Source organism: Mastigoproctus giganteus, chromosome 4 (genome assembly GCF_048544385.1).
Source record: "Mastigoproctus giganteus isolate SK-2022 chromosome 4, ASM4854438v1, whole genome shotgun sequence".
NCBI lineage: Eukaryota > Metazoa > Arthropoda > Arachnida > Uropygi > Thelyphonidae > Mastigoproctus > Mastigoproctus giganteus.
The window spans coordinates 90,686,261-90,713,963 of NC_143578.1; the positions used below are offsets into that span (position 1 = coordinate 90,686,261).

General features: G+C 37.7%; 2 protein-coding genes across 2 annotated transcripts in view; one reads left to right on the forward strand and one right to left on the reverse strand.

The window, feature by feature from the left end:
- LOC150086899 (cyclin-D-binding Myb-like transcription factor 1) overlaps nucleotides 1-25,381 on the reverse strand; it is a 189,403-nt gene extending 164,022 nt beyond the window's left edge. The window contains exon 1 of the mRNA XM_090371671.1: nucleotides 25,328-25,381. The gene's annotated coding sequence lies outside the window, so the exon portion shown is untranslated. The remainder of the gene's footprint in view (nucleotides 1-25,327) is intronic.
- Nucleotides 25,382-25,731: 350 nt separating this feature from the next.
- The window catches only part of ScsbetaG (Succinyl-coenzyme A synthetase beta subunit, GDP-forming), a 144,003-nt gene continuing 142,031 nt past the window's right edge, over nucleotides 25,732-27,703 (forward strand). Inside the window, exon 1 of the mRNA XM_090371673.1 lies at nucleotides 25,732-25,865. Within this exon, the coding sequence (XP_090227799.1) occupies nucleotides 25,803-25,865 (63 nt within the window). The 5' untranslated portion in view covers nucleotides 25,732-25,802. The remainder of the gene's footprint in view (nucleotides 25,866-27,703) is intronic.

The window sequence follows — 27,703 nt, forward strand, 5'->3', positions numbered from 1 at the left end:
TTGAATAAGTTTAAAGACTTGAACAAATCAAAACTTAATGTATTTAACGTATTTAAGTATAAGTACTTAATGTATTATTCAATAATTGTATTTTTATCAATACATACAGTGAAAACAATGCTGATATGATTCCAAAATTTGGCTATACAAAATTCTGGAATCATATCTAGAGCTTTCCACAGCAAGTATTGCATCATGTCCTTTGAGTCATGAAGCAACACTTACTTTGGAAACCTAGCCTGCAGATGAAATTTACTGTAGGTAAGGAACTGCACACATAACCAGAATATCACAAAAATAATAATTCATATCATTACTGAGAAACTTTGAGCTTAAAAAAAAGAAAAAAGCAATAGTAGTATGACTTTTATCCATTTGTTCTGCTAAGTTAAAGCAAAGCAAAATAAGCCTATTCCTTCTAATTAGTCTAGCCCTTTAAATGTATTGAACCTATCCACTTCCATAACACTAGGTGGAAGTTTATTTCAACAATGAATTACTCTCTGGTTCAAGGAAAGTTTTTACATATCTGTTCTGAAACTATCCTTTTTCAGTTTTTGACAATTTATGTAGCCCTTGAGTGTTTGTTTTTCATTTTTTTTTTCGTCTCAGAAAGAGTAAGGATGTTACCAGCATTTAGTTTATTTGATCTTTTTAGAACTTCAAACACCTTCAATTAGATGAAACTCCCATGCACATGCCAGGTGTGCAATGCACACCTGGATCCCCAGACTAAAAATGATCCCGAATCCCAATAATGAGGGAAATCCCTCAATCCAGGCAAGGGCAACTCCAAATTTTCATTCTTTTCCCCAATTTAATTCTCATACCCAAGCCCTCTTAAGTTTAATTCTGGCCTCGACCAATTCCTAATGATGCAAAACAAGCAAAGAATAAAGAGAATCAGTCAAGGAACGGAGAAAATTCCAGTTTTATTCATTAAAAATAATAAGTGCAACAGGTATTAAAATTAGAGGCTTAAGCAGTTGCAAAAGTTATCCGGAGAGAATTAATGACAAATTTATTCTAACCCCCAGACCTTTTGTGGCTCACTTCCCGCAACAATTGGCTGTCCCAGCACATATTACTCCTCTCAAGTGGTAGTACAAGAAGTAGTCAGTAAGTTCTGAGAGCATGGTAAGGCACGAGTATAAAAAATATTTTGGCAAAGGTAAAGAAAGCCAACACGAGAACCATGGGAAACTTCTGGAAAACTTACCGGGCAAACTTGTTTCCCACTACCACTCGTTTCCCTGCATTCTCAGTAAACAGATGGTGCGTGTTATTTTAGTGGCAGTAGAAGTCAATAATGATGTATTGATTAGTTTTTTCTCATTATTAAAAACAGATTATTAGAGTTCAAGAGTGTAATGCCTTCGTGGTTGAAATTTACTTACAGGTACACTATCCAGACTGCCTCAGCCTGCAGAGTGTTTCTTTACCTTAGCCGAAATTTTTTTTTTTTTAATTTTCAATACATGTAGTCACTCCGAACTTCAATATATTTATTGAATTTAATCTGCAAAGAGTTTAATCCTTCAGAAAAAACTTCTTCAGGGTGAGCACCACGGGCTCAAACCCCGGTCTAATCAAGAAGCGTGTGCTACGCACTGCCGCTGCTGCCCACCAGGCTAAATGCAAACAGCTGACAAAAATAACAATGTTCACGTTGCATCTGCCTGATGCCATGCAAGTATCTGTGTTTCAATGAACTTAAATTCTAAAAAATACGATAAAAACATTATTTTTGTTCACCTTTTTTTAATCGAGTTTAGCAAATCATAATTAACACCATCATTTTAAATTTAGTAAAAAGAGAAATTTAGTTTTTTATAATTAAAATGAAAAGGAGTGTCTCACAGACACAAATGCCTTTGTTAAATTGAGGACAAGAGTGGCCGAAGGTTAAAGACACATCAAAGTTTGGACCAGAAACAGCCTTCCATAGCTGCTTTTAGATTTTTATTCACCATTAAAATGAGACTTCAATATTCTGAACAAATAACAGTCCCTTTGGGCCAGATCTGAATTGTATTGGGGGGGGGGGGGTTAGTTGTTCAAATCCACATTCATGAATTTTAGGCTATGCAACCCAGGCTTTGTGCAGGGGGTATACTATCATAATGTCTACTTTCCTGGTCTGTTTCCCCAAACTGTAGCTTTTAACTTTGATATAAGGCTGGAATAATATTCCTTTGTTATTGTGGTTTTCAGTGAAAGTTAATAAATTAACAATCCTTTTTGTGTCCCAGAAAATTGAGGCCAACACTTTTCCAGCTGAAGTTTGGGCTTGAAACTTTTTTGAGGTTAGAGATCCTTTGTGCTTCCACTGCATGCTTTCCAATTTGGATTCAGAATCATAAAAATATAGCCAAGTTTCATCACCAGCTACAAAATGGAATAAAAAATCTATCATTAGCAAGAATTAATTTTAAATTCTGATGACTCCACCCTGTGATGTTCATCGTAAACGGAAAGGTTTCTGAGAACTTCTCCTGCACAAACTTCAGACATTTTCGAAATGCTTTAATTCTTCCGTGTTCTACAGTTATTTCTAAAATGATGGCAATTGTTTCATAACTGATTGCTTCATATGGCCAACTAGACCTTGGATCATGCTCAATTGACACCATTCATTTGGACTCTGCTGGCCTCTTGCAACAGTAGACTAACCTGATAATACTTCCACAGATACTCTAGTCAGATTCATGGATTTTTTTAGCACTTCTGCTCTTTTGTCAAAAATTTGATTGCTGAACGATGCTCAATTCGCTGGATATTCATTCTTTCTTCCACTTATCAACCTTATAAATTAAATTTTAGAAACTGCATAAGACATTGCCATACAATTTTTTTCATTTTATTTCATAAGATATTAAGCTTTCAAAAAACCTATTTATAATTTATGAATACATTTTATATACTCTGTTCTTAGAATTTTTTGACCATTCCTATTTATATACAGTGGCAGACAAAAAAAAAACTGCATCACTTGTGAATTTTGCAAATAATGTGTTTTGCGCTGCATTGTGGGTTGCAGAAATGATCGAAATGCATTTGTAAGATGGGATATATATCTCTGTGAATGAAATCCAATAAAAAGACTCCACCTGATATACCTAATTCCATAAATATCTTCCCAAAGGGTAAAATGCATAATTAATGGAAATCTGAGAAATAATGCAAATGGGAATCTTGACAACCAAACATACATTTTATTGCATTTACATTTACAAACTGAAATGACAAGTTAACATAATAGTATTATGTACTGTAAATCAGCAAAATAAGTCCTCAATATTTTGTTGTTCCTCCTTGAGCTGCAATTACAGTCATGCAACGATCTGGTATAGAGTTAATCAACTTCTGGATATATGATTGCCCAATTTCGTGGTACCACACCCTTACAATGCTCTCCTGCAGGTGAATCTTACTTGTTGGCTTCTTCTGAGCAATTTTAGACGACATTATGTACCAGTAATTTTCAATAGAATTCAAATCTGTACTGTAGCCAGGCCAGTCCAACACTGTAATACCGGCTTTTCTGAGGTATGACTGCAACTTTAGGGAGAAAAACGAGGGAAAACATTGGTGTAAGTATGTCTTAAGCTTTGTGAGATAAGAAGATAAACTCATCTAAATAGCTGAAGACTTACCAATTTTGCTGTGTGGCAAGGTGCTGAGTCCTGTTGAAAAATGTAGTTTTGGATGTCTGTGTGGTGATCCCTAATAAACAGGTTTCAGGCACTCCTCCAAGATAGCAGTGTAGGTTTCTGCATTCACCATTCCGTTAATAAACTTAATTTGCCCCACCCCTTTGCTTGTTATGCATCCCCAGACCATCTGACCAACAGTGAAATTTACAGTCAGTGTTATGCAGTCAGTATGGTATGCCTCCGATTTTCGTCTTCTGATATATTGCTTCCCATCCGAGCCATGTAGGTTGAATTTCCATTTATCAGAAAAGATGACGGTGTCCTATTGCTCTTTTGTCCACGAAACATGTGTTTAACCCAAGCAAGTCGCTTCTTCTTCATTTGTTGGGTCAACAAAGCTTCTTCTTGGGCCAATAGGCATGCAACCACATTCCGAAAGTGATCTTTGGATAGGTCGTACACTTGTTTCAACACCATCAGAGGCCATCTCAAAGTCCAGTTTTAGATTAGGAGCACTAGCATGGCAATTATGAAGACATAGCTGTTTCAAATATCGATCTTGGGAAGGCTTAATCACTCTCTTACAGTCTGATCCAGGTCTTCTCTTCACATCACCAGTTTCACACTTTAATTTCAGCACCCAGGATACTGTTGACTAGTTTTATCAGCGATAGTATGCATAGAAAGCCCTTCCTGGGACAGAGCAACAGCTACACTTTTTTTTGGTGTCAACTGTAAGGAGCCATGCTTACACCTCCGCAAAACAGGATACTAATCAGCATGTATACCCTTCCAATGCCGTATTTATAGAAACAGCTGATGCAATACCTTGCAATTACTGTCTGATGCAATACCTTTGCTTTGCGACAAAAAAAATGACTAATCAAACAATACCTTATATGTTTCACTACAAATGTTACTTTTTTTTTTAGGTGATGCATTTTTTTTGTCCACCACTGCATACAGCCTGAAATTTTTGATCTTTTCCTTTTGCAGCTTGCATGAAAGTTTGTAGAAGATTTTTGTTCCTGCTTTAACCTATTTTTGGCAAGTATTTTTAATTTTTCTACCTGTTGCACTTACTGTTTTTAAAAATAGAAACTGTAACTAGTTCATTTCCGTGTCTAGGTTCTCTATTCTTCCCTTGTCTTGCACCATTAGACTTAGGCTTTATCTTCATGAATTAATTAGTTTCTATTTTGGATGCATTTCCCTCTATAGTTTACTACTGATTTTATCATTATGGATTATCTTACTGAGGACTGGTTCAGCAGGCAGGTAACAGGAGCAGACATCTAAGGACCCCATCATCATAACTGATATTAAACTAGAAAAAGTTTCTTCCTCAAGTGCAGTACAAAAAATTAAAACACAGGAAGCAATAATCATAAAAATTGGTGTAATAAATAATATAATATAACATTATTTATTATTACAATTACATGTAACCACCAAGAGAAATGTATTTTGTTTTCATCATCACTGAATTCATGTTTTAAGGCTTTAAAAAATGTATTTTTTAAAATTTACGAGTAAATATGTTTAATTTAAGGGCATTATGGGGAACATTAAATTTAAAATATAACCATATAATATCGGTGTAGATACATCATAGTTTACCTATAAATTTGAACTACATATGTAGTGTAAAATGCATCTTTTAATAGTATCTCATATTGTGGGTGCTCTCATAACAAAATAGCTGGTATTGCACTATTTCAAATAAATATGCCTCTCTGGTAGAGAAGACTACTGTTATTTATTTTCAGTGGATATCACCACCCAGACGATTGTTTCGAAGCTTTTTGGCTTCATCATCAGTGAGTGGGCAGGTACCTGGTAATGCAACATGCAATTATGAAGGCATAGCCGTTTCAAATATCGATCTTGGGAAGGCATAGTCACTCTCTTACGGTCTGATCCAGGTCTTCTCTTCACATCACCAGTTTCATGCTTTGATTTCAGCACCCGGGATACTGCTGACTAGTTTTATCAACGATAGCACGCGTAGAAAACCCCTTGATGAGACAGAGCAACAGCTACACTTTTTTTGGTGTCAGCTGAACATATGAGGCCATGCTTACACTTACACAAAATAGGATACTAATCAGCATGTATACCCTTTCAATGTCGCATTTATAGAAACAGCTGATGCAATACCTTGCAATTACTGTCTGATGCAACACCTTTGCTTTGCGACAAACAAAATGACTGTTGGCAAAATGATGCCCACGCATTGATGATAAAGCCAAAAAGCTTCAACACGATCATCTGGGTGGTGGTGGTATCCACTGAAAATAAATAACAGTAGTCTTCTCTACCAGAGAAGCGTTATTTATTTGAAGTAGTGCAATACCAGCTATTTTGTTGTGAAGGCACCCACAATATGAGATACTATTAAAACGATGCCTTTTACACTACATATGTAGTTCAAATTTATGGGTAAACTATGGTGTATCTACACCAATATTATATAGTTAATTACCTAAACCCATAAGAAATTATGCCTTGCGCATTTCATCGTCTAGTAAAATATAACCGAAATTGAAGTATAAATTGAAATACACTTAAATTAAATCAAAACATGAAAAATAAAAAAACTGAAGGGGCGTGTCCAACTTTCAATTTTTTTTTTATTTACAAAGTCACCTTCTACATTCAGACGTGCACCCATTGCTTCACTATCAATAGATTGTTTCCTCAAAAAATTATTTTGACTGTAAAAATTAAATGTGACCATTTCATTTCAACAAAAACTTTTCTTTAATGATTGATCTGACTAAGTTTTTTCAATGGACGAAAAACAAGAAAGCCACAATGACAAATAAGGAATGTGTACAAATGAAGGTTGAATTCTCACTGTTCTCTTAACAATTCCAGAAATAGGGTCATAAATTCAAATTAGAGGGGTTGAGGTTTAGATTAGATTGTAGGAAGTTTTCTTTTAACCAGCCAGTCACTGATAGCTGGAACAATCTGCTGTCGCAGGTAGATGAGGATGACAGTTTGAATAAGTTCAAGGGTCTACTGAATACTTACCTGTGTGAGGAAGGAAGCATATAATTTGTGTTTTCTTATCTACTTGGTTGTTTTTTTTTTGCCAGTGCAGCAATAGCCTGTGGCTTCGTTGCACTATATGGTGAATACTATTACTAATCAAGAACATTTCTATTCTTGACATAAGAGTTTTTTTTTTTTTTTTTTTTTTTGCTGAGTTAGAGCTTACATATAAGCACATTTGTTTGGTGCCTGGCACAATCCCGGGGGCTCACATCTGGTGAGTGTGGGCTTGGCACACCCAGAGTGTCCTGAGCTGAATATCATCATTCTTCTCTTTCTTGGTGATTCCTTTCTACTCTTGACTCTCTCTCTCTCTCTCAGGGTAACTCAAATTTTTTTTTGGATGGTGCAGCATAAACGTCAGGCTTCCTTGCACCATATGGCTAATCATAATAATAAAATTTACCCAATACATGTATTAATATTTTTCAATTAAGTAAATTAAGCAAACTAGATCAAAACCAAGATATGCCTGAAAGAGATCAACAATGAGCATTTTATTGCTTATTTTGTGGAGACTGTACAACTGAGCCTGATTATTGAAAATTTTATTTATTATTATTTTTTTTAATGCAATGCTATGCCTGTTGCATGCACTTATGTTTATTTGTATTTTTAAATTGTAAATAGTACTGGGTCTTTTTTGTAACAAGTGAAATTCTGTTTTTTGAATTGTGCTGGGAGTGTACTAATGCTAGACCTTTTACCAGTAGATTACAATGCATATTAATTTTTTAATAATAATTCAACATTTTGTAAATGTTTTTTTTTGGCCACTGAAAAAATACCCATTAAATAAAACACCCAAAGTTTGTTAATTATAAACTTTGGGTGTTAAACTTAATCCCCCAACACAACATACTAAGCCTTTATGAAAACACTTTAAACTTAATGTATTTCAGTGGGGAAAAAAAATAAACAAATTAATTGCTACTAATTTTGCTTGTATATGTAATGAATATTATAAAAATTAATCATCTTTTTATTAACATTTCATGTAACATTCACAACATTAAAATTCAGCACAAGTCAAATACATATGGCAATACATTCCTCTGCATGCCCATCTATTAGAGCAATCATTTTTATTTTTCTTATAGTCTTCATTAAATATTACCACCAGCATGTGTATTGTTATTAATATATCATTTTCAAATTGATGCCTGTGAAATTCATTAATAAAAAAAATAAAAAAAAACATCAGGGACCAGTGCATAGTATTATTCTGGCTGATATTTATAGCACACCACTCATCCAGATATCTGAAACCTCTCCTCCCACCCTTTTAGAATTGTAAAATATGATAACTTCTGGCCTTTTTCTTTTGACTCCTGTCAACAAGAGGAACATCAATTTTACTATCATGATCCACACCAGATGTCTGAATAACATTCTGATCTTTTTTGGGGCAACATAGGATACTTTTGTGATACCTTCCTGGAATACAAGTAGTAGTAGTGGCATGTGATGCAAGAAAGCAAGTGTATGAGCTTATGCAGCATCAGCCAAAAAAAAAAAAAAAATCACACCATTCCCTCCAAATGCCTGTCCAGTTCCTCCTTGAATTTATTCAACCTATCAACTTTCACAACGACAGATGGAAGTTTGTTCCAGCAATTAACGACCCGAAATTAGCATTAGCAATGACCACATGGTGCAAGGAAGCTTATGGCTTATGCTGCACCAGCCAAAAATAAATAAATAAATAAAATAATAAGAAAATTTTTAAAATAAAAAAATAAATAATAAGAGAAGAGAAAATAGACAACCTATGCGTTTCCCTCCTCCCGTAGGTAATTATCCAGCTGACCTTTGAATTTCCCCAAACCAAACTGTCAGCCTCTACCACCCATGTAGGTAATTTATTCCAGTAATTTATAACTCGCTGGCTAAAATAAAACTTCTTGCAATCCAATCTAAACATCCCTCCCCCGTAACTTGAAATTATGGCCATAGTTCTAGAATCATTTATAACCATGAAAATTTCACCCTCATTCATCTTACTTATGCCTCTCAGAGCCTTAAACACCGCAATCAAGTCTCCTCTAAGGTGCTTAGTTTCCAAGCTTGGCAACACACATTCGAAATCTTTCCTCATACTGATCTCACCAAGCTAGTGACCCTTTCAAGAAGCACAATGTCTTTTTTTAGGTGCAATCTCCAAAATAAAGACATTATGGCTGAATACATCCTGCCAAATCAGACTTCCAGTCAAACACACTACGTTGAAGTTCTGATGAAGCTGCATGAAAAAATTTGAAGAGCCCTCAGTTGTGTCAGGATTGTTGGATACTCCAGTACACAACACACTCTCTGTTCGCCAGTTTCTGTGAATATGTGCCCCTTGCCAGATCTAGCCCATTTTTCTCTTCTTAAACTTAAAAGTGTACTTATGGGAACTTAATTTTTCAGTCTATTGAAGACAATCAGAAAAAAATTTACGAAAGTGTTAAAATACTCTGAGAGGCATAAGTAAATTAATGAATGAGCACGAAACCCCCATAGATAGAAATGATTCTAGAACTAGGGGAGGCGCCTCCATAGCCAGGTGGGAAGGAGCAGCAGTGCATAGCACACGCTTCTTGATTAGACAGGGGTTCGAGCCCGTCACCACCAAATACGGAGGATGCGGAAAGGTCAGGGAATGAGCACTGCATATTCCCGGAGCAATATGGCCTTAGTTGCTAATGCTCCTAAAAACCAAATAACAACAACAGAACTAGGGGCCATAATTTCAAGGACTTGCAGAAGATGACTTCCAGAAATGTTTCTGTGCTTGAAACAAAATGGATGGAACAGTGTGTGTGTGTGCAAGCTCAAGGCAATTATTTTGAAGGTGATAACTTGTAAGGTATGAAATATTTTGTTATATTTATTTTATTGCAACAGTCTCGTTATTTAATAGCCACCTTGTATTCTCTGACAATCATATGCCTGTTCTGCATAACCAAGTCTTCAATTTTTTTGCACATTTCTAGAGTTGTCACTTCTCTTGGTTTCTGTGGATTCTTAGCCATATTTAAACTGCTAAGTCCAAAATTTTATTTGGTATTCAGAAGTGTCAGAAGTGACCCGCTGGCTAAAGGCAAATTTCCGCACATCTATTCTATATCTGTCCTTTCTTAATTTGAATTTATGCCCCCTTAGGTTTGATCCCATCAGAATTCAGCGTGCTCAACCCATTCAAGGCCTTATACACCTCAATCAGATCACTGCGCAGGTGCCTAGTCTCCAGCCTCTGCAATTTGAAGAACTTAAGCCTCTCTTGATAAGAGGATCCCTTCATTCCCCTCCCCAATCTTGTTTCCCTTCTCTGTACACGTTCAAGTAAATCTACATCCTTCCTAAAATGAGGCCTCCAGACCTACGCAGTACTCAAGGCGTGGCCTGACCATTGCCTTATACAGAGGGACAATCACCTCCTTTTCCCTGCTAGCAAAATTCCTATACATATATCATTGACAAAACCCCATGACCTGCCCTGGCAGCCTGTCTGCATTGCTCAGAAAACTTCATATCTGCCTGCACAATTACTCCCAGGTCTTTTTCATTTTCTACCACCTTAAGTGTAGTACCACACAGTTGGTACGTTTCTCTGGGGTTACTTCTACCCATATGCAATACTTTGCATTTTTCAAGGTTAAACTTCAGTTGCCACTTCTTAGCCCATCTGCCCAAATTATCTAGATCCTATTGCAGTAGCACACTGCCATTACTGTCATTAACAACCCTGCCAACCTTTGTATCATCTGCAAACTTCGACATTAAGCCTGATATACCTTCATCAATATCATTGATAAATATACAAAACAACAGTGGACCCAACATGTGGGACTCCACTAATAACATTAATCCACGAAGAGCAGCACCCATTGATTACCACCCTCTGTCTTCTCCCACTTAACCATCCTTTTATCCATTGTAGCAACTAACCCTTAATACCATTCTGCTCCAATTTGTACTCTTTCATACGCAACAGTGTCAAAAGCTTTCCTGAAATCCAAATATATGATATCAAAATTAATTTTTGCATCCAGTTCCTTTCTAACCACATCATAATATCCTATCAAATTTGTCAGACAAGACTTTCCCTTAACAAAGCCATGCTGTGTCTGAATTATTGCTGCAGTCTTGTCTAGATGATCCTGAAATGCATCTTTAACTAGTGACTCCATTATTTTACCCGGAACAGAAGTTAAACTAACTGGTCTGTAATTACTCGTGTCACGTCTGATCCCCCTTTGTTAATTGGGGATACCTTTGCACACCTCCAGTCCGTGGGAACCTCTGTCTAGATGATCCTGAAATGCATCTTTAACTAGTGACTCCATTATTTTACCCGGAACAGAAGTTAAACTAACTGGTCTGTAATTACTCGTGTCACGTCTGATCCCCCTTTGTTAATTGGGGATACCTTTGCACACCTCCAGTCCGTGGGAACCTCCCCTGAGTTCAGGGATGCTCTCATAATTATGGCTAAGGGTTTGCTTAGTTGCTTTTCCGCCTCCTTTAATATAACTGGATAGATCCCATCCACCTCAGGTGCTTTTCTTATGTTTAACTTCAACAATTTCTCCTCCACTTTGCTCTCAGTTATTACAAAATCATTAAGTATCCTGCTACAATTTGATAACCTTCTGCCATTTTCAAACCTTAATAATTCCTCATGTGTGAATGTAGATGCAAAATACTCATTCAGTTTGTTTGCTATCTGAGCAGGATCATCAACAGTTGAACCATCGATATCAAGTGGACCAATCAGATTCATCCCCTTCCTTTTAGAGTTTATATAAATAAAGAAATCCTTGCTGTTTTTCTTAGCATCTTTTGCCAAGGATTTCTCGTAATCTGCCTTTGCCTGCCTAACCGCCTTCGTGACCTGATTACAGACTAGCTTATATCTGCCATAGGCTTCTGAGTCGCTTGATAATTTATATGCATCCCATGCATTTTTCTTCCCTGTTATGAGTCTCATTAGATAACCATTTAGGCCTAAACCTTGAACAATATTTCTTAACAGGTATGAAACTTTTAGTAGCATCCACGATTAATTCCTTGAATGCTTCCCACTTAGAATTTACTGTTGGTAATATCGTCAGTTGATCCCACCGTACAGAATTTAAAAAACTTTCTGAGACCACTGTACTCACCTTTACGGAAGCAAAAAATCCTTTCCTTTACCCCTGATGGTAATTAAATCTTTAAGTAAATCCCACATCAGTACACTGTGATCACTGCCACCTAGTGGTTCCTTTATCTGCAAATTCTTAATACAAGAATGATCACTGCTGATAACCAGATCAAGAGTATTACTCTCTCTGGTTGCCTCTCGAACATACTGCTGCAGAAAACAATCATCCAATAAATCCACAAAATCTGACTAGTGTGTGAGTGACCAAACCACAAGTTCCAGTCAATATCTGGGAAGTTAAAATCCCCCATTATAAGACATTCTGATTTACTGGCCCACTATTTCTCTGTACAATTGTTCATTATACTCATTAGAGTCATTAGGCCTATAACACACTCCTACTCTTATTTTTGCTTTCGCAGTGCTTATGTCACACCAAACTGACTCAACAGTGCACTGTTCATCTATATCAACTGGGTGCACTTCTTTTGATTTTATGTTTTTCTTAATTAACAGCATAACACCTCCTGCCTTTCTATCCTGTCTATCCTTTCTGTACACATTGTACTCCCCAAATTCCAGTTCTGCATTCCTTATATCTGTGTGACACCATGTCTCTGCTATCCCAACAATATCCACCTTTGATGTCTTAACCAACACATCAAATTTATTTGCTATACTTCTAGCACTGGTATACATGCAAGCATACATGCTCCTATTCCTTGGATAATATATATTATCCAAGTAGTTGGATAATATATATTTGTGGATATAAACTCTATGGGATTTCACTTTTTTTTTTTTTTTTTTTTTTTTTTTTATATTGATAGTACCCACAGGTGAGATGGTGAACTCTGAGAATTTTTTGATAGTGGAATACTTACCAATGTAATGACATACTTGAGAAGTATGATAGCCTCATGTAAACTTAAGGGCCTTATCTCTCGGGTCCCATGAGTTAACACAAGCTGAACAACATAAACAAAAACAAAAAAAAAAAAAACAGCATCAGGTGGAGAGAGAGAGAGAGAAGACAAGATTAGTTACCCCAGCAATTACATGTACTCTGATAGGATTTTAGGAAATTTACTTAATCCGGATGAGTCACTGGTTGAGAATTTTTCATTGCTACTTTTAGTATGTTACTGCTGTTCATTTTCTAGAAATTAAAAAACCCTGTGAGGGGTACAAGTAACTCATGTACATTCATTGTGGCTGGGCAGATAGAGATGGATATAAGCAAAACACTCTTTTTTAAACTCAAAATGGTATGTTGCATATTTTTGCTTTTGTTTGAATTATTACATTAAATTAATTAAATTTAAATTACATTAAATTAGAAAACTAATATTTATTACTATTTTTTCCCTTTTTCTCAGTAAAAAGTTATGTTTTTTGTTATATACTATTGCATACTTTTATTCCCTTCTATTATTATCTCTCTCTCTTCTCTTGATCGGTTTTCCCCATCCCACACTGGGTACTGGTATCAGGTGTGTGGAGTGGTCATTATGCCAAGTTACCATTATTGGTCATGACCTCCGCAGCCGAGTGGTCAGGAGTGGGAGTGCAGTAACACATTCTTTTGAGTAGACTGGGGTTCAAGCCTGACTGCTAAATAAGGTCAATCTGCCAACCTGCACTGGAGCAGCATAGAAGATTACTGTCCATTTCCCTCAACATGAATCATTGAGGAGGCTTCCATCCTGCAGTGGATTGATAATGGCTGCAGTTTACCTTTACCTTACCATTATTGGTCGAGGAACTCTGACTATCCTAGAAGTGTTCTGGATATTGGCTTTCTGGAGTTCCATATAAGTGTGATCTGGGAGCCTATCAATGCTAGGTTCTTAGGGAGGCTCTTTGGCACCATGCCAGTGGTTGGCACAATGATCAGGATGGTCATTACTTGTTCAATATGCCACGTTTCTTTGACCCTGTCTTAGCTCTGTGTACTTCCTGATCTTTTCCTCATAGATTTTCTGGAGGTTGCTGGTGTTGGGCACCACTATGTCAATCAGGTAGGTAGCAATTTCTATCTTGCTAATGATGGTTTGTTACATCTGGTCTGTTGTGCAGGATCATCTTGTCCATTATTATAGTGCAGTCCCAGCATAGTTTGTGACCTGCTAGTGTGGCCTGTAGTTCATACTTGTAATACTGTACACAATCTTTGGTCACTGATATTTTTGCGCTAGCTTCTGATGTATTATCCTGGTGACCTGGTCACGTCTGTGAGTGTTCCATCTGGGTGATAACCCTGCATCTGATAGTGATGTGCTGGACTGTTTCTGGGGCCAGGTGGCATCATCAACATGTGTCATCTATCACACCGGGGTCGTTAACGATGCATTTACTTGCATTGATTACATGGTCTTGAATGGTGAGCGTGAATCCTTCAATCTCAGCAAAGAACCTTCCACTCATGAGCTATGAATTGGAAGCCATCTTATCTATGTAGTCTTGATGAAGGCCAGTGTAGTGTCTGCCATGGAGTGCCTTCTTCGCTCATCTTTCTGTCTGTGTAAGTGGAGATCTTGTTGAGACTGAGCAGTGTGTGCTGTTTGTCTATCTTCCTTACTGCCATCTGTTGTTCAATGAGGACTGCCAAACCCTTTCTCCCCCTCCTTCCCAGGCTACGGTAGGTCTCTCGATGGACAACTTTGGGTAGTATTGGTGATTCTTGGTCATCATTACCTTGGTCAATCTAATAATCTCCTCCAGCTCAGTGTTGGTCCAATCTACGATCATATGTTAGTTCTGGAACTGCATAAGCGTTTATGACTTTGACCATGTTTCTGCCACTCAGCTTTGATTTAGCAAGCTTCTCAGTCTCTGATGGTATTTCCCAGTGATGCAGGCCTTGATCACCTTGTGTACTAGCTGTTGCCAGATATTTGTCTCTCCCTCTGTCATGGCTTCAATCTCTTCAACAGCCTTCAGCTCAGTTTCAGCCAACTTGATGCAATCCATGGGCCCTGCATTTATCTAAGCCAAATTAGATCCTGATGTCAGTTCTGAACTCCTCGGTGATCTGAAGTAGTTGCTGGAGTTGATTCTTGGTTGCCACAGAGTTTGATGTCGTCCATGTACATCAGGTGTGGGAGGGTGTACAGGTTCTTCCCCCCTCCTTCTTTAAGGGTACATTCGTACTTGCTGTTGTTGAGCATGGTTAACAGCGAGTTAAGTTCAGGGCATCTTCCTGGAAGGTTCCTCCTCTGATGGGGATCAGTCTAGATGTGATGTTCTCAACCTTGATGGTGGTCCTCCATTTCACCATAGTTTCTTCTGGGAAGTGCATCAGTGTTGGTTTGACTTTGTATATCTTCAGTGTCTCTATCAGCCAGATATGGGGCACGGAGTTGAAGGCCTTGCAGTAGTCAACGTAGGCTTTGTACAGATTGTAGTGCTTATTTTAGGCTTGCCCCATAACTGCCACATCAATGGTCAATTGCTCCTTGCATCCTTTGCTTACATCTCTTTTGCTGCTTGGCCACAATACCATGGCTCTCCAAGTGGTCTGATATCTTCTTGATTATGCAGCTAGTCAAGACCTCGTACATTGTTGGGAGACAGGTGATTGGTCTGTACTTTGCCAGATTTGTGGTGTCTTTGTCCTCAGCCTGCAGATAAGTGATTCCTTGAGTCAGAGACTGGGATTGTGTCAGGGTGCCTTATTATCTAGGTGAACTGCTTTGCTATGTGCCTGTATGTCCAGCTGTACTTCCTGCACAAGTAGTTGTGGATGTCAATTTATCCCTGGGGTTTGCCAATTGCGATTCCTTTCTACTTCTCTCTCAGAGTAACTTGGGAATTTTTTTGGCTGGTGCAGCATAAGCCTCAGGCTTCCTTGCACCATATGGCTAATAATAATAATATCCTTGGTTTTCTTCTGTTCTAAGTCTATCCAGGGGGTCATGGCTGTTATGGCTAATTTCGCTGCTCCACAAGTTGCCCCAGAAGTTCAAGTGCCTTCTGGTTGAGGAAAGGGTTTTCATCAAATATTCAGTTGTCTGTTTTCTGTTGGGCACTCTCCCTGTATTGCCAAAGTCTCTTGGTGAGTGCCAGGAGGTTCTGCTTGAGGGTGACCAGATATTCTTTAATCCTCTGATTATAGGTTTCATGTTTGTTGTCTTTCTTGAGTATGGTCTTCACTTTTCTGATCAGCTTCTTACTTTGGGTTAGTTGGTCTCTTCACTCTTAGCTCTTCTATCTTCTGCTGTAGCCTTCTTTCCCAGGCTGGTTCCTTGTCTTTGAATTTTGTTTTCTGTAGGTCACTGGTTTCTCTTCCATTCATCCTACATGGATGGCAGCTACAGCAACACAGTAATTGGCCATGCAGATGGTGTCTAGTGTTGCTTCATTGTTGTTGAGGTAATCACGTATTATTTGCCAATTAAGGTAGTCTGTGACTTTACACATGATTCTGTTGGGTTTCTGCTTTGGTATGGCTTGGGTTTTTGTGGAGTCCATTCCTCAAATTCTGCTTAGGCCATCTTTCATTATTTTTCTATGCTGAATATCACCTCCTTCCACTTTGGCTGTATTGGGTTGTACTTCTTATATTTGCTATTCCTCCTCCTCTAGTTCAGTTGTATCTCCATTCCTTGTTCTTCATAGTAGGTCGCTTAGATCTCTTGATTTTTCAAGATTGCGGGAGCTGTTGTTATTTGTTTTTTAGGAGCATTAACAACTAAGGCCATATTGCTCCGGGGATATGCAGTGGTCATTCCCTGACCTTTCCGCATCCTCCGTATTTGGTGGTCACAGGTTGGAACCCCGGTCTAATCAAGAAGCGTGTACTACACACTGCTGCTCCTGCCCACCTGGCTATAGAGGTGCCCTTGCGGGAGCTATCAGAATGGTAGTCAGTCTCTGGTCTGGTGGAGAGCCAACACATGAAGTGCAGCACTGAAATGAATACGTTCATGATGCGAACTTAGTTACTTCGTAGTATGCTCGCATGATGAATGTATTCATTTCAGTGATCCACTTCATGTGTTGGCTCTTACTTCCTTCCTGGGTGTTCACTGGTGCAGTTGCACAGGAAGCACTTCCAGTTGGTTGGGCTGGTGGTGTTGCTATTCAGGGGACAACACCACTTGCTCCACTGACATCCTTGGGAGACAACCCAACTTTTCAAACCAAAGCTGCTGCCTAACACCTCAATGCAAGTGACTTTACCCTGCACCACACTGAGATGCAGTATTTCAATATTTCTATTTTTGATCTTCATCCAGCTATAGAGGTGGACCTGTTTAGCTTTGACATTTTGCATCCAGTGGTGGGTGTTAATTATTAAGAGTGGCACCAGATGATATCACTATCAGCCTAAGCCATTACTTCGATCTTGGGGGAGGTAGGTCCAGAGAAGCGACTTTCATGATTTTTCCCCCCCCCCCACGACAGGATTTGAACTCAGGTCTATTGCATTGATCGCCAGGCTTTGTAACCACTGGGCTAATCATGCTTTTTTTTTTTTTTTTTTTTTTTTTATTGTTATTAGCCATGATTTCAGCAATAAATGAAAGTTATACAGTCGATTCCGGTTATTTGGGACACATTGGGACTAGTACATTTTGGCTCGATTAAGCGGCTGCCCCAATTATTTGAAGTTTCACGTAAATAGTTAAAAATATAATGGATCCCCGCTTTACAACTGGTTCACTGTACAATCATCTTAATAACAAAGATCCTATATTGTCCTAGAGGACGGGAACACAACATACTGGAAACAAAACAAGAGTACCTGGCTTTCTCCTGCTATGCCCAAGAGCTCTTTGCAAGAAGACGAGTGCTCGCTGCAGTGGAGCAGAACTGAACCCTATACATGACAACCAGGAATAACAACTGAACCTACTTAATAAAGGACAAGAACTGACTTGACTAAACTGGACGGGACGGGACCTTGTCCCACGAGTGATATCCCAAATGGGAACACCAATGCCACTGAAGACCAACTGCAGCTTGCTGCTCGCCATCTTGGCTCTCAAACCATGCTCCCTTGCATGGTCCTATCTTTTCCTCTCTCCCCCGGCAGGGGTAGGGGACGGTATCTTCCATCCCCTCACCTCCTTGCCACTCCCCTCTTCGCCTGGTGGGGCATGGGCCTGCCCCACCGATTATCTGGGGTCGCCTTCTCTATCGTCCCCATATTTCTGTCTTTTCCCCCCAGCCTTCTGTCTCCCCCCACCTCTACCTAATACGCAAGTGTATACCCCACATAACTTAAAATTTAATAATGACTAAATTTAATTGCGTTCACACTAAACTCATTTGGCCTTTCTACACAATTTTCTTAACCCCCACTGAGCGAAAATTTCATTTTTTATATGTATATATATATCTATATATATATATATATATATTTTTTTTTTTTTTTAAGGTCCTAGCCACTGAAATCTCAGGAAATTAGGTGGCAGGACCTGGCAGAGTAAATATTTCAATACTAGTGTACCTGGTCTGCCTCCACGAGGCATAGTGTGGACAACGTTGGGCCCCAGCAGGGGTCTAGCGGCTAAATGGCCAGAGGAACAACGATACACAACACTACACCCATACAATATCCATACACTTTTAAATCTCTGGCCTTTACAGTGAACTGTTACACCCACAATGAAAGCAACGCGGAGATGGGGGAAACCCCTGGTGCCGTTAGACACGAACACACTATACACTATATACACTATGTACAATCAACTCACCATAGTAAAGTACCGTTCGCTATACGATGTGTAGTAAGCGCCGGTCATTGTGATCATGTTTGTAAATTGAATTTTAATTCTATTAAACAGCGATTCTAATTAGCAAAAATAGGAGGAATATTATCCACAGGCTATAAAAGTAAAGATACATTAAATACAAATTTACCCTTTATTACCTTACTAATTAAAAAATTAAATGATACGTGAAAATCGGAATATGTACATACTAACTAGTTGACATTTCTGTTCACTGACTTGTGGGTAGGGATTAAAATTTAAAACAGTAAAAAGATAAGCAATCAATAACAAACAACACAGCACACACAAATTGCAAGTAACACAATACGTGCAAGTGAGAACGGAGTAACAAGTTACGAAACTTTAAAAATAGGAATGAAGAGAAGATTCTGAAAATTAATTTTTTTATATGATTGATTCCATGGAAGTGTAAACACATTTCACCATAATAACCCACAGAATTCCAGCTGTCAGTATTATCGCAAATTCAATAAGATCGAGTTTACTATCCGTTTATGATAGACTGCACTAACAGAAAAGCCCAATAATCAGGTGACTACTAATTGTTTTTGTTTTACGGTTGTGGCCTCCATAAATCCGACTGAACCACGTGGTACGGTCGGAGACAATCTCTAGTGCTGCGGTCTCCTGCCCCAATTAAACGGCATGTTATCCCAATTAAGCAAAGTAAACCCTGGCTATTTTCTCGATTGGGTTCTGTTTTTTAAGATTTGCCCCAAATAAACGGCTGTCCCGATTAACTGGTGGCCCAAATAACCGGAATCCACTGTATATCTTGTTATGTACTATATTATTGCATAGCTATTATTCTCCTCTGTCACTGAATAACTTTTTTTTTTTATTTATTTATTGCTATTTTAACCACAATTTATATATGAAGAACAGGAAAGATTGTGTTTCTTGAAAGAGATTTAAAATGATGATGAATCTTCCGAGGACATCAGAACTCGAAGATGAAATCATCAATCAAGCTACAAAAGCCTCGTATGCAGAAGAAAGATATGACAGAGATATAGGAAACAGATGTGACAGAGATACAGAAGAAGACAGTGATGAGTTTCAGCATCCTGTTCCAGCAAACACACCAAGAATTATTTCCGTCATTGGAAGGGAGGTTGTAGATTATGGAAAAATGACCAACAGAAAATAAATGTCAGAACATGAAAATCTAATATCATAATTCATCTACCAGGGACCAAGGAACATACAAAGGATGCAAAAACTACTATGGACTGCTGGTTTGTTGTTTAATAAAATTTTGGACATTATTGTTGAGAATACAAATAAATATATAAAAAGCATGTCAGTCTATTTTGAAGACAGGACAATCAGACCCATGGATAAAGAAAAAAAAAAAGTAGAAATTAAAGTTCTGTTGGGATTGCTCTATTTAGCAGGCTGTCTGAAAGCCAGTCAATTGAACACTGATTAACTTTGGTGAGAAATGGCACTGGCACGGAGCTGTTTCGGCTCACGATGTCACAAGCACATTCTTGTTTTTTACTCAAAGCCATCAGATTTGATGATCTGCAAACCAGAGATGAACAAAGTACACTTGATAGACTAGCAGCAATAAGATCTCTCCTGGATATTTTTGTTGAAAATATACCAATGTGCTACACAATATCAGGGTATGCAACAAAAGATGAGAAATCAGAAGCCTTCTGGCAAAATGTGTATTTTGACAATACATCCTGAGCAAACCAAATAAGTATGGGTTCAAAATATTTGCTCTTGCAGATGCATTACACTGTATATATAGAAGCTGGACAGCAACCTGAAGGGCCTTTTCTCACTAAAAATGATCCAAACTGTATTGTTGAAAGGCAAGTAAAAATCTGTTTCTGGGACAGGTTGCAACATTACTGGTGATAACTGGTTTACCAGTTTTCCACTGATCAGGGACCTTCTGACAAATCACAACCTCACTTACGTGGGCAAAGTCAGGAAAAACAAAAGAGAAACTCTCAAGAGTTAGTGACTCATAGATAAAGGCAGTCAACTCCAGCCTATTCGGGTTCCAGGAGGATGTCATGATAGTAGCATGCATTGGCAAAAAAAGGCCAGAATATTGGTATGCACCAGGATGGTACAATCGATGAGTCAAGAGGAATTAAAAAAAAAAAAAAAAAAAACAACCTGAGATCATTATATTTTACAATTCCTCAAAAGGCAGAGTTGATGAGATGGACAAACTGTATGTGGCATATGTTAACTGTAATACTAGACACTGGACCCTTGTGTTATTTTATATTTTGATGAATTTAGCAGAAATCAGTTCCCAAGTGGTATATCACATTAACAGCAAACACGCAAGCATGATAAGAAGAAAAATGAGGCTCATGGCAGAGAATAAAAATGTATGGGATGCATAAAAAGTATCAGGTGACACAGAAGCCTATGGCAGATATAAACTAGTCTGTAATCAAGTCACAAAGGAGGTATAGACAGGCGAAGGCAGATTACAAGAAATCCTTCGCAAAGGATGCAAAGAAAAACAGCGAAGAGTTCTTTACTTATGTAAACTCTAGAAGGAAAGGGATGAATCAGATTGGACCACTTAACATAGATGGGTTGACTATTGATTATCATGCTCAGGTAGCTGATAAACTGAATGAGTATTTTGCATCCAAATTCACACGAGGAGTTATTCAATGAGGGGAGCGCCAGAAGTTTATCAAACTCTAACAAGGAGCTAAGTGATTTTGTAATAACTGAGAGCAAAGTGAAGGAGAAATTGCTGAAGTTAAACATAAAAAAAAAAAAAAGGCACCTGGGGTAGACGGGATCTATCCAGTTATATTAAAGGAGGCAGCAAGCAAACCCTTAGCCATAATTATGAGAGCTTCCTTGGACTCAGGGGAGGTCCCCATGGACTGGAGGTGTGCAAATTATCACCAATTCATAAAGGGGGTTCAAAAGGTGACACAGGTAAATATAGACCTGACAAATTGAAGAGGTATGGCATTAAGGGTAAGTTGCTACAATGGATAAAGGGATGGTTGAGTGTGAGACGACAGAGAGTGATAATCAATGGACACATCTTCTTGGACAAATGTTATTAGTGGAGTTCCCCAGGGTTCGGTGTTGGGTCCATTTATGTTTTATATATCTATCAATGATACTGATCAAGGTATATCAGGTTTAATGTCCAAGTTTTCAGATGATACAAAGGTGTTGGCAGGGTTGTTAATGACAGTAAATAAAGTATGCTACTCCAACTGGATCTAGATAAGTTGGGCAAATGGGTTAAGAAGTGGCAACTGAAGTTTAACATTCACAAATGCAAAGCACTGCATATGGGTAGCAATAACTGAAGAGAAATGTACCAACTGTGTGGTACTAAATTCAGGGAGGTGGAAAAGACCTGGGGATTATTGTGCAGTCAAATATGAAGTTTGCTGAACAGTGCAGAGGGGCTGCCAGGCCAGCTCATGGAGTCTTTTCACTGATATATAGGAATTTTGTTAGCAGGGAAAGGGAGGTGATTATCCCGCTATACAAGGCAATGATCAGGCCAAACCTAGAGTACTGTGTACAGGTCTGGAGGCCTCATTTTAGGATGTAGAGTTGCTAGAACGAGTACAAAGAAGGGCAACCAGATTGGTGAGGGAAACAAAGGGGTGCTCTTACCAATTAAGGCTTAAGTTCTGCAAATTGCAGCACCTGGAGAGTAGGCACCTGCGAGGTGATCTGATTGAGGAGTATAAGGCCTTGAATGGATTGAGCACGCTGAATTCTGATGGGATTCTTCCTCTTGCTCAGATTAAGAACCTGAGGGGGCGAAGATTCAAATTGAGGAAAAACAGTTGTAGAATAGATGTGCAGAAATTTTCCTTTAGCCAGCGGGTAGTTGATTGGTGAAACAGACTATCTTTTGTTGTGGAAGTTGATAGCCTATATAAATTTAAGGCTGAGCTGGACAGGCATTTGGAACGAATGGAGGGGTGAAATGGGAGTGATTTTTTGGCTGATACTGCATAAGCTTGCATTGCATCGTATGCCTCTACTAATGCTAATTCCTAAAAAAGTATAGCAATTTCTCTGACAGATGAGCACTAAAAATTCTGTTCAATTTTGAAAAATATCCCTCGTGATATCAAAGAAAGGAGTCAGGAAATTGCTGGAATAGAAAAAAGAATTCAATTTTTTTTTCTTTTTAAAAGTGACATATTTGTAGAACTAAACACCACTCCCATCACAGGAACTGATTCCTGCTAAATTCATCAAAGAATAAAATATCACAAGGGGACAGTGCCTGGAATTACAATTAACACATGCCACACAGTTTGTCTATCACATCAACTCTGCCTTTTGCAGCATTATAAAATATAACAATCTGGGTTTTTTTTCCATTAAATTGTACCATCCTGGTGCATACTAGATACCAACGTTCTGGCCTTTTTGCCAATGTATGCTACTATGGTGACATCCTCCTGGGACCTGAATAGCCTGAAGTTTGTGTCTGAGCCATGCACAATTTGCATGTATGCCATGCATGTATGCCAATATGTCATTCAAATATGTAAATATTTTACTTCACAGTGTAATTATAATGCCAATGTTTCCTGCAATAAATGTTTGTAGAGATTTGAATTTTGTAGTGATTAATAGTTGCATGCGTCTATTTTAGAGTAACATCACATTATTAAAATTTTAAACATAATTAATAAAAATTAACACTTTATGTCATGAAAACTGGAGAGGCCAAAAAAATAGGGCATTTAAAATTATTATTAAAAAATTTAAGTATTGCAATATCCTGCTAAAAGATCAAGCATTCATATATTATAAGAACAAATCAAAATAATAAATAGTTTTTAAAATGTTAAGGTTTAAATTTCAGGACCTGCCAGACTCACGTTGTAACTGCCAGGTTAAGGACACAAAAGGGTATTCTTACCATAAAAGACCAGTTCTGCAAATTTCACAGCCTTGAAAAGTAGGCACCTACAAAAAGACCTGACTGAAGTGCTTACGGCTTTAAATGCTTATAGCATCCTTACCCTTCCTTGGACAACACACATAAGGAGAGAAACTGAAACAGGATGGTTGCAGAATAGATTTACAAAATTTTTCCTCACTGCTTCTGGAGAAAATAGGAATACAGAGATCAGCAAGGTGCAACTAACATGAAAGGATTGCTTTTGGGCAGAGGGTAATTGAGTGTCGGAACAAACTATGCCCTAATGTTGTGGAAGTGGGTAGTTTGTAATAATAAAATAGCAAATGCTTAAAAAAGCATTATCTACACGGTATTTTAAGATTTCTAAAGCTTTGCAAAAGGACTATATAAATTATTAGAGGGGATGGACAGTTGAGGTGGGTAGCCCCCCTTTGGCTGATGCTGTATAAGCTGCTTCTTTGCATCATTTGCCACTACTAATGCAATATAATCCATCATTATATGTGTGATATAAGAATCCTTATATCATGCAAGTTGTATTTACTAAGACAGACCCAAAGTTCAGTAACATGATTATGAAGGTCACAACAGCTCTGGAACTGGGGAGGCAGCATCCTTCCTTCCCATTTCCAGCTGTGGTTTTGTTACTTAAAGTTTGTGCTACTATTCTGAGGTAAAATGATATTAAAACTAGTTACACTAGACTGCAACTATTTGTGCAATATTAAAATTATCTGTTTTTTCCACTGACAAGATGACTGCTTTCACCTCCCAACACAAATACATTAAATATATATATATTTTTTATTTTACAAAACTCATCACTGTACAGATTAAATATACTGCAGATGAGGAACAATATTAAAAAACAAAACAAAAACAGAATACACAATATTCATAACCCATTACTACTAAGAACAGCTGTTCCAAACCAATGAGATGTATATACTGTTGCAAAATAGTATGCGGTAACAGAAAAAAAAAAAACTCTTAAGTAATACCATTCAATTATATACATAAAAAATTAGTTACATGAAAATTAGTATTCTCTACGCTAACCAGCACTTAGGACTTGTATATTTGTTAGGTAATTTTTTTCGATAATTGTACCAAAAATAAAAGACTAGGAAGCACGCGTAATTTTTTTTGCTGCGATAAAAAATATTCTGATATGAATACTGACTGTCCGTTTAAATACGACTGACATTGCTAAGTTCACAATATAAATTATCAACTTTTGACTACACAATGGGAAAAATCGACGGGCCTGGACATTTTACAGGCACTTCACAAGTTACAAACAACTAAAATTAGCCCCCACCCTCACCAGACTAAAGGAGTTTAACAATTCCAATTAAGATGTCATGTCAATTTCTGTGGTTCCTGTATTGGAATATAAAAGGAAATGACAGAATATTAGGTTTGAAGTTGCGCATTGCAAAAGGTGCAGTAAAAAAAAAAAATAAATAAATAAAACTGGACACTTCATTTCACAATGCAACAAACTATAACAACTCGCTAGTAATTATTTTTGTAAATGCCATAGCGCTATTCTCCAGATTGAATTCCATTAGACAACATTTCTGATTATATTAAGGTTTGTAACCCTCGAACAGTTAAAGAAACTTCAGTAATCCAATTCTGGGATATAAAATGAACCCTATGTCTGGCGCCATATTAGTATTTTCTACGCACATCCGCAAAAGGATTGGAACTGCTGGATATATTAAATTTGTTTTCAATAACTGATTAACACTTTTCCTCCAACAGTAGCTGTAAGTACACAGCTACACTAAAACGGAACTAGCACATGTCATTCAAATTCACCTACTTGCCGGCTGTTTTCGTCCGGGTGCTTGTAAAAGAACCAGGATGAAGAGTGACCAGGATGGAGACGGTGGTCTAATTGCGTAAAGGTACATTAACTTGTAAGAAGCGAGTAGAGAAGGTGTGTTTGCCGTTATGGTAATTTTACAGATCTTGACACAGTTTGAACAATATCTAGATTATGTTTAAAAATATATATACAAAGTTGAATATTTCTATGCTCAAAGTAGAAACAATTCAAAGAAAAATAATATATACGAATAAAGTTTAACTCGTAGAATCCCAGTCAAACAAATGCTACATTTACCAAACTCCGATGAATGAACTACTTTTTAGGGCGCAGTGAGTTGTTTTATGAGATTGTTTCACCGCAGCACCATGCGAAACCATTTATTTCGTATCGGTAGTGCAGATGTAACACGTTTTCTGAGTGTTTAAATTTGAATACCCTGTGTGAACATCGAGTACTCGTTTCGGATATGGCAGTGGTTTGTCGAAACCTTCGCGTGTCATGGAGTTGGTCGAAACTTTTTAAAAATCAGGTAGACCTGCACATAAAAGATCAACTCCTTTTTTTTTCACAATGAAAGATTTCTTAAAAAGCCTTTCGCAATAATAAATTGCTTAAATAGGCACATTATACATTTCGGGACCTTCATTTTATTTCACTTTTGGCGCTTCAATTGTGATCTACTTTTAAGAGAGGTGTTTTTTTTTTTTCCATTCTTGTCCGAAAAAGTACTTTCTGGGGCTTAAAAATAAAATTTAAGTGTTTTTTCATCTGTTTTTTTTTTTTTTTTTTTTTACCCCGTTTTTCTTTCAAACATCTTTACCATCCAGATAAGGATGGTAAAAATCTTTGCATCAGATTTTTTTTTCTTTTTTTTTTTTTTAAGTGAACATCGACAAAGTTAAGTTTTGTCAGTGGACTACGCTCTTGTAATAATTCTCGACAGTACACGGAGATGTTTACCCTTTGCACCCTGTCGTAAATCTGATATCCGGCCTTTCCTTTAGTGTTATTTTAACTCAACTTGCGCTTTTCTAGCATTACTCCCAGAAATGCATTAAAGACATTTGTTGGGAGATTTGGAGTTTTTCAGTATGAAGAGGGATAAATGTCTAGTCGAGCTGTTCGCTAGGGATTTATCGCGGGAGGCCCGAGTTCTCAGGAGGAAGGTGAAAAATGGATACGGTATTGTAGCTGGCTCATATAGTGGAAGAAGCGAAATGAATATAGTATTATTGGGACTTTTTCATGTACGGGGGAATAGGACAGTGTCCATTGTAACTAGGCTCTTAAAAAGTATCGATCCTACTATGTATTCAACAGAACTTTGGGGGGGGGGGACATCTAGAAATTAGTTATAAAAACTATTCCAGCTGAATGAAAAATTTAAAATTTGGCAACATTTTTATGATTATAATTTTGGGCAAATGTTAAAGTGATTATCTGTAGGGAGTTTTCCGGTACATTTCTTATGATAGGTCCATAGCTTGACTGTCAGTCTCATCCTTTTCTATCGTGACTTAAAAGCTCTTCTCAGTATTAGGGTAACCTAGCCTTGTTTAACAAGATTAGAATACCATTAAATGTCTGTGATCAAGTTTGAGGATAGCATTTGAATTTCAAATGAGTTTGAGTAGAAAACAATTAAATTTGTTGTGAAAAACCCCAGGGGCTTACATCTTGTGAGTATGGGCTTGGCACACCCAGGGTCCTGAGCTGGATATCATCATTCTTCCCCTTCTTGGTGATTCCTTTCTACTTCTCTCTCTGTCTATAATAATAATAATAACTGAAAAGATTTCACTTACCACAGCTTGTTTAATTTCCCCCCCCCCAGCTAGCATTAGCAGAGGCATATGATGCAAGAAAGCAAGCTTATACAGCATCAGCCAAAAAAAACCAAAAAAACTTCCCATCCATTCACTCCAAATGTTTGTCTAGTTCTGTCTTGAATTTATTTAAGCCATCAACTTCTATGACAGATGGAAGTTTGTTCCAGCAGTCAATCTCCTCTGGCTAAAGGCAAATTTCCACACATCTATTCTACAACTGTCTTTCCTCAATTTGAATTTATGTCCCCTCAGGCGATTAATCTGGGCAAGAGGAAGAATCCCATCAGCACTGAGCATGCTCGAACTGTTCAAGGCCTTGTACATTTAAATTAGATCACCTCGCAGGTGCCTAGTCTCCAGACACTAATTTGCAAAACTTAAGCCTTTCTTGGTAAGAGCAACCCTTTGTTCCATTCACTAATCTTGTTGCCCTTCTCTGTACTCGTGCAATATGGTCTAAATAGCCTTTGCACCAGAAAAATCCAAGCACAACTCTGTACTTGTTCCAGCAGTTCTACATCCTTCCTAAAGTGCGACC